An 8,136-nucleotide genomic window follows, 5' to 3' on the forward strand; every position below is an offset into this window, starting at 1 on the left:
CTCCCCGCAGGCGCTGCAGCTTTGCATCAACTTTAAACAGGCCGATGTATTGCGGAGGACTCGTGTTTGAGACCGACCGGACAGCATCCAGACCGGGGGACGAGGGGCGCTGTTAGACAAAAACCAAGAGGGATTAATGCAGCGTCTGTTGGTCCCATATGCTCCTTAGCGCTGCTTTGGTCTTGATTAAAACTCATTGTATGTATGAAGCATTGTGGAGGCCGGATGTCTAATCCTCCTCATGACTTGTGCACTTTGAAGACACGAGGCTCCAAGGTTACAATAACAAGCGGGGTGAAGCCATTGTATTTCAGTTGATATCAGTGAGCATTCATTAGGGCCATGTGAGTGCATTGTTTAGCGTGGAAATGTAAAGTGACACGGACGGTGACTCGTTGTGTTACATCTTTAAATCACTCTATGGGCGCCTTACTTCCTAATTGGCAGTTTATAGTGACTTGAACTTAACACATATCATTTTATAATGTGGTACCACCGAATATTGAGAGATGTGTGTAAGAGCTATAGGCCTACATTTGTTGGGGGTGGAGTCTTGAAACTTTTCTCGTGATTCTTTCTTCTTTCAGTCACTCGATGCATAGAAATAGTTGTTTTTCTACAGCTGACATTTGGAAGTGACCCCTGCAGCCTGAAGCACTTTTTCCCTCTCTTTTGCTCGAGCAGTCTGGATGGAGGAGTTGTTGACACCGAGAGGAGACGCGTCTCATGAATATTCAGGCTTCTGTGAGCCAAGGCCATTGTTTCCAAGTTCAATTGTCGCATTGTTTATCGCCATAACGATGCATGTGCGCGTTGCTAAACTTGGCGCTGTATTGTGGCGATATTATAACTGATTCTTGAATATTATAACGTTTAAATTGGCCTGTGTGATAAACTAAAAGAGCAAATGTACCAACCGGATATAAACAGCTATTTCTGCTTCACCCTTGAATAAGTTATGGATACGGGCTATTGTATAATTTAGTCTTTCAAAAGGACAATCCAACCGCCTAACACACACACACACACACACACACACGCACACACACACACTTATTTTTCTGTCCACGCAGGAGTGGAATCAAAGTCGCTCTTCTCTTTAACGCTTCGATTATTTCAAGCAACGCTTTTAATTAGTGTGCTCCTTTAGCGGAGACTCCAATGAAAGAGAGATTATTGGCAATGTCAAGGATGCTAATTGAATGTTGGACTTCTAACAATTAGCCCGCTGCAGAGCCATGTCGACTCGTTACAGATCCCAGAGCCGGTCTGACTTTTGTGTCTCCTCAAGCTGACAGTAACGTTGGGCAACAAAAGTAAATACAAACAAACAAGCTCCTTTTAAAAAAATAATTAAATTTAAAAACCTTCTGACTCCTCAGATTCATTTTAAGAAGCTTGAACCTCTCATGTGCACCGTCACATGAAATGTGTAAATAACCCCTTTTAGGTGAAAAAGCTGTAATCTAAATTATTTCAAATTCATCTACACTCGTGATAACTCATATCATAATTTTTTTTCTGAGTTCAGGTTCAAATGAAAAATACAGCACACACCGTTGCTTTAAGCAGTGACTTTGTGGGTTTTAGTGCCAAGTTTCTTGAGATTTCTCACTTTTTAAATTCACACCCAGCAGTGATAATTTCTGTAAATATGATATTTACAGAATGTATCACCTACACTGCCAGCTACCAAAAAATCTTCAGTAAAAACAATAACTGCAGTGATTTTCAGTTCTGTTTTTGTGCTTTGTTAACCCTGAGGATATAGCTAGCTTTGCTGCAGTGTTTCCGATGCATTACAGGGTTTTACTTAGTAAGTGAGTGAAGCAAATTGGTGCAGATTCTTGATGGCTAATGAAATATCAACGTGTGTTTGTTAGAAGAAATATCAGGCTTCATATTAGAGCGCACATTTGAGAATCAGGCATGTAAACCCATGTGGTGGGCTTTGATTGAGGCCTCGCTGCCCCTGCGCCTCAGAGAACCCCCCGCCGGTAAAATATTGGGATTAACATCTCTTGGAGGCCGGGATTAAACTCTGCTTTCTCAAGCCGCACACTCTCTTTGTTGAGACGATCTGAATTGAACTACCGGAAACTAAGAAAGGGGATTATTTTTTTTATTCTACCATCTGAGCACAGGATAAAGTACGACCCCATATTTTTTTAAGCGTTTGACTAATTAAACTATTTGTTGTAAACAGAACTTTAACATATTTTTGTATGTATCGTCCCATATCATTATATTACTATGCAATACACTCGATACATGTAATTTAAATCCGCATTGTGTTAATATAGGCATTTTGATGATATCACATATATTTGAGTAACTAATGATGCATGAGTGTGGTCGCTATTGAGAAGTAAGAGACGGTAATTATTGGTCTAATTAACGCACATGCAAAACTGCCGTCCTCCACTTTATGAAAATAGGCCTTCATGTTCTTATTAAATCAGTGAGTTTTCCCCTTTTATTTTCCCCTCAAATATTTTTTAGCAATGACAATTGTCGTCATCATACATTGAGGTTCTGTTGGTTTTAATCACTATTATTTGACTATTGATTTTTAAATGTAGTTATGTATATAATAACACATACAAATTCCTGTATCTCAAATAAAGCATATTGAAAATACACGCTTTGTTTTGCACACACTGCTTGTCACTTTGTTCCTTCTCCATTTTCTCTCCCCACCACACCCACACACACGCGCTCGCGCGCGCACACATACACACACACAGATCGTTTGTTGATGAAAGAGTAAGCTCACAGGACCTTTATTCATGTCTTTTCAGCGGTGAGGTCACACCATCTTTGGAGCCAGTTAAGGATCCACCATCACCGTGTGTTGAGATCAATGGAGGGGAGCAAGTGTGGAGCTCTCAGCAGCCGAGAGTCATTTCCAGTATGGCTAACTCTTGATTATATCTACCATTTGCTTGGAAAGTCTCGTCTCTCTTTGTGATGCCGGTCATTTAACAATTAGCATCTTTCGTTGTTCAAAAAAAGTTAGAAATCTATTAAAATCACAGCAGAGAGTCTGATGCGAGGGGGGCTCACAAATTGCATACAATACAACAGATCACAGTTTCGAAGGCTAGCACAGATAAAAAAACAAAACAAAAAACACATATGTACCATTTATATAAGACACACACTGATTGTCTCTTAGAAACTACATATTGATTCCTTATAAACACTTTTTTTTCTTAAATAAAGTAGTGCATCCATGTCCACACACCATCCTCATGTCTCTGCCAGCAGGTCGGCAAAGTTGTGTAAGAAGCTTTAAGGAGGTCTGTCCAGCCCGAGCCCTTCACGAGGAGAATGAACGTGTGTTATGTTCTTGGATAAACATTAGTTCCGTGGCTGTGGTGTACTTTTCTTTCAGTCCATTCTGTGTTGCCCTCAACAGGTGTTTTTACGCATAGAGGCACACACTGACAGACATGGATGAGGGGCTACAACCTGTGAACGAACGGAAAAAATCTCTTAGCCAGTGCTAAAATAAATTAAACCTCTCCTCTAGGAGGATCAAAGACCATCATGCCAACAACCCGAGGCCCCTGAGAGCCCTGCCTCGCCGAGCCCGGCTGACATTTTAACCAGTCCGATGTGTTTTATTGAGGGGTGGCAGCGCCGTGTCTGATGTGATCGTCACTGTTTGTGCACTTTTTTTTGACAGCTGATTGCTCTGTTCACAGGACCTGGAATTTCCACGAGGAAGTTTGATCCTTATAATCCAAGCAATCGGCATTGAAGTTCAGCTTCCACGACGCCGCTTGGTCCTTATAATCCAAGCAGTCTGCTGTGGAGTTGAAGCCCAGGCCGGACGTCCCGTAGCCTTGGGTGGAGATGGACGCCGGGGACTGGTTCAGATGGCTTGTGACCGCGTTTGTGCTCATCGGACTGAGAGTTGAGCCGGGGCCTGACAACTGGTGGTGCATGGGAGTGAGGTAAGAGCCGCAGTCCATGCCGCCGAAGTAGGACGTCGAGCCGGCGTAGCTCTGGCTGTAGCCCGAGGCCTGGGTGTAGGTCATGGGATAAGACCTCTGCATGCAGGAGGAGGAGGTAGACAGGGGGTCTGAGAGCGGAGAGATGGACGCCGGGCTCCAGATGGACGCTGGGGCGGTGGTGGTGGTGGAGATGACGGGGGCGGTGGTGGTGCTTGTGGGGGGCGTGAACTGGCCGCTGGCCCCGCTCTCTGAGCTCACTTCTCTGGTTGGGGAACTTTTCTTTTTGGCAGGTCGCACCTTGTTCTGGCCCCCGTTCTGTTGCTGCTGCTGCTGCTGGCGACACTTTGCCCGCCGGTTCTTAAACCAGACCTGAAATAGTCACATATTGGGACATGTAAGTGTTTGAGATCCCTTGATATAACCCAAATTATATATCTAATGCACAAACAGTTACATTAAATATTGTTTCACTTGCAAATAATATGGAGTTTTTATTAACCCATAAATAAATAGTGATTAATTAATTTTAGTCCGAATCGAGATGTCTAGAGATCTAGCTTCTCTTTAAAAATAATCAAACACAGTTGTTGGTACCAGTGGACGGATCGGTCTTATTTCTTTGCTCAAATTCTCGAAACAGCTAGGAATTTGAGTTGAATTATCTCACCCCACTGGCAAAAGTTTTCCTGATTTAAGGAAGACGACATTCTAAGCTTTAGATTTAGTCACGGGTTAAGTGTTTCTTGCAGTGCAGACATCAGATATATTTTTACCAGTTTCATTCGAGCTTCTTTTGTTTAATTTACCCCCGTAAAAGAGATGTAGTAGTCTATACTATTTTTTACATTATAAAATGTAATAGTTGTCTTAACATTTAAATGTCTTACAACATGCGTTAACACTTTCGCTTTGGTGTCTCACAAATAACAGCCAAGTTTGTTTTTTTCATACTAAAGTATTTCTCGATATTGATCATTTTCAATTGAAACTCACCTGCACTCGGGACTCAGGTAGATTGATTTTCAACGCCACCTCTTCGCGCATGAATATGTCCGGGTACCGAGTTTTGCCGAATAACGCCTCCAAAATGTCGAGCTGTGCGCGCGTAAAAGTAGTCCTCTCTCGCCTCTGCTTCCGTGGCGTTGCTGCAATGAAAACAAAGATGTAAATGAAACATGTAACGTATATGTCCATCTGAAAAAGAAGTTAAAGCAAGTAACGAAGATCAAAAGTAATCAAAGGCAGCTGTCTAACAGAATCACGGAATATGTATGTGTTATTGTTTGCGTAATTACGCACAAGTCAAGTGAGACTTAGACGCCGGTGGCAAATTAAATCACTCGACGTACTTTAGACTAGTGGGCCAAGAAAAGTATGCAGTTTGAGCAGAAATCAAAGCAATTTGTCAGTAATTAATTTGAAAGGCACATCAAAAAATAAAGTCACACAAGAGGAGACACACACCACAGTGAGAGTTCCCTTCACTGTTGAGTGCGTTTGAGCAAGACATTTGGTAAAATAAGGATTGTAATATAATGTTGGATTTCTTTAGCAATTATTAGAACTCGTCTGCATTGTATCCCCCAAAATGCAATATTCACTAAGTCTTTAGATTTGGAAGTTTTGAAATAGGTCCTGATTACACGCTGTAACATTTCCAGTCCATCAAGTTTATGTCCCCAAGCATTTCATTACACCTTATCACTTTTCAAAACGTTTAAACCCACCTGGATAGCCCACTGATGGATGCAAAAGGTCCATTCCGGAAGTAGTTAAGCTGAGGCCATTGACTGTGTAAGGTGGTTGCTTTAGATACGACATCATGCTAATGTTTGTCTGAGGGCTGAAGTTGGAAAAAATTTTGAAAAATGGATGGAGCTCCCGATATGTACTTGGGGTACTCTGCTGGCCGTGTGGTCCGTCTTACACCGGGCACCTGTTCCAAAAACAACAAGAGGAGAAGACACCGATGAAGATGCGCCTTGTGAAGAGATATTATGTCTGTTGTCGTGAAAAAAAAGCCCTCTCTCCAAAACGTACGGCGCCCCTCAAAAAACACCAAGCACTTGTCCAGCTGTCCTCGTCTCTACAACCCCCCACCCCTCCCACAAACAAAAAGCAATACACCGGCACTGTGATCGCAACAAGTCACTTGAAAGTTCAATTAGAGACAGTGGCTCCTGTATATGAAGTACAATTAAACTTTTAACTGTCCAGGCTATTTAAAATACTACTAAAAAACAAAACTTAATTTTCGCCTTGTTTCGATTTATTTGGCTCTATTTTATAGTTTGACCTTATTTTATTTAAAGCGATGTTTAGAAATGTTAACAGAAAATCAGTGGCATGTGAAAGAAGAAACTGAATTGAACCTTTTTTTATAAAACACGCGTAGTCAACATAAATATTACTTATCAATGTAAAACCTTTTAAATTATATTCTCTGTCATTTAAGAAATCCTGAATTTATAATCTCTAATCTTTTTAACAAGATTGGTAATAATTTTCAAGGCAATTTAGAGAGAACATTATTTATATATATATTTAAAACACGACATTATTTGGTGCAGAGACGCTTTATTTTCAGTCGAAAAACTCGTGCTTCCTTAGTGAACACGTAACAGTTGTTTAATCAGAAATAAATGTGCTCTGTGATGTTGATTGGTATATGTGTGATTGCTGTCACTTCAACTTCAGTGACCCTCACCCGCTATCCCCACTGCGCGTCTTGATTAGCTGCATTTTTTTTTTTCAACATCCAACGGTTTTAACCCCCTCATCCCAATCTGTCACACTTAAAACACACCCGTCTACCAGTTGCACACACCCGCTCAATAATGATCACCCTGTCCAAGAATTAATTATGATAAATGTAGTTTTTTTTTCTGTTGATGAATTAACAAGATAATCCGAGTGGCATCTAACTGGAACTGCAGTTTGATATTACAACAGCCTAAAGTGCTGCAGGCTCCTTAAAATCAGCAACTGTGGTGAATTGTAATGAAATTATTTTTTCAGTCTGACGTGAATAATCATCAGCCCTTTTTCTAAAAAAATGAATCTACAGGGGAGATACATTTAATTATTCTAAATGTTTATTTAATCAAACTAAACTCCCAATTTAGACGCATAAAAACAATCTGTCACCAGATCTTCGAAAACACCGGTGAAATATGAAATGTGATGTGTTTATTGTCCTCGACATGTTTCGTCTCTGGAGGAGGAGAATCAGCAGAGAGTAAAGGCCCCGAAACATTTTCTTTCGATAGGAGGCCTAAATGCTCTTTATTTTCAGTCCTCCACAGTTATCCATTATGTCGTCTGTAAATTCATGTCGAGGTCAAGTGTGCAGCATGAAATGAATAGGGTTTCGTTTTAAGTTGAAACTTCACTCAATGAATTAGTCCTCGGTAGCAGCACTGGCTTCAGTTAGTGAGGGTATGAAATGAGTAAAATATGAATCATACCATTATTATAAAAAGGCAATAATAATAATATTAGAAAAGCTTTAATTTAGCTCTGAATCTGTCTTTGTTTCCATGAGTAGAGACTATCATGGTTTCACTTCATCCGTTTGGTAGTCTACTATAATTATCGGATGCTCTGTGTGCATGTGCATCATTTACTTCGATTTGTGTTGATCTAAAAGGGTTTGGTGACAGACACACTCACTTCTCTGTGCCCATAAAAGGCTGAGTTTATAAGATAGGGTTTAGCCTTCCTGGCATGGCATTTCTTTTGAGTGTGTTTTATTTCAGCACCAGCACTGTGGAAACGCTGCATTCCCTCGTTTAAAGAAATGCTTTTGAAAGCTTTTAAAATGTGCTTTTCTAGGTGTAATTCAGCTTCTAATTATTTTTACTTCTTTGACTCTTTCGCGATTACTTATTTTGAAATAGGATCATAATTTAAAAAAATAGGCTGATAATAATAATGATGATAACGATAATAATAACGACAGTTTAAATAATACTACTACTAGTAATACAAGTAAAACTTACCCTGGTATCGACGACAGTAAAGTTCTTTGTCTACTTGGTTTCCTCCTGGAGAAAAAAATACAACTCGGTGCTGATAAACGGCGTCCTGGCGCGTAAAACAATAGAAAACCAAGTAGAAGCAGAGGCAGTCGTCTTCTTTAGTGGCAGAAGAACAGCTAAAATAAAAGGATAAA

The 8,136-nt window shown here is 40.4% G+C and overlaps 1 protein-coding gene across 2 annotated transcripts; it reads right to left on the minus strand.

The window, feature by feature from the left end:
* Nucleotides 1-3,704: 3,704 nt before the first annotated feature.
* On the minus strand, nt 3,705-5,786 carry otx2b (orthodenticle homeobox 2b; the record flags this gene model as incomplete). 2 transcript variants are annotated; one of them, XM_079175339.1, is made up of 3 exons in its annotated part: nt 3,705-4,331; nt 4,956-5,107; nt 5,690-5,786. In XM_079175339.1, 3 exons carry the CDS (start codon nt 5,784-5,786, stop codon nt 3,705-3,707), a joined length of 876 nt encoding a protein of 291 aa, XP_079031465.1. The 2 variants fall into 2 exon arrangements, with proteins under 2 accessions (XP_079031465.1, XP_079031464.1); XM_079175338.1 differs by having other exon boundaries at nt 5,678-5,786.
* Nucleotides 5,787-8,136: the final 2,350 nt, after the last annotated feature.

The sequence above is a fragment of the Pholis gunnellus genome (genome assembly GCF_910591455.1).
Source record: "Pholis gunnellus genome assembly, chromosome: 15".
NCBI lineage: Eukaryota > Metazoa > Chordata > Actinopteri > Perciformes > Pholidae > Pholis > Pholis gunnellus.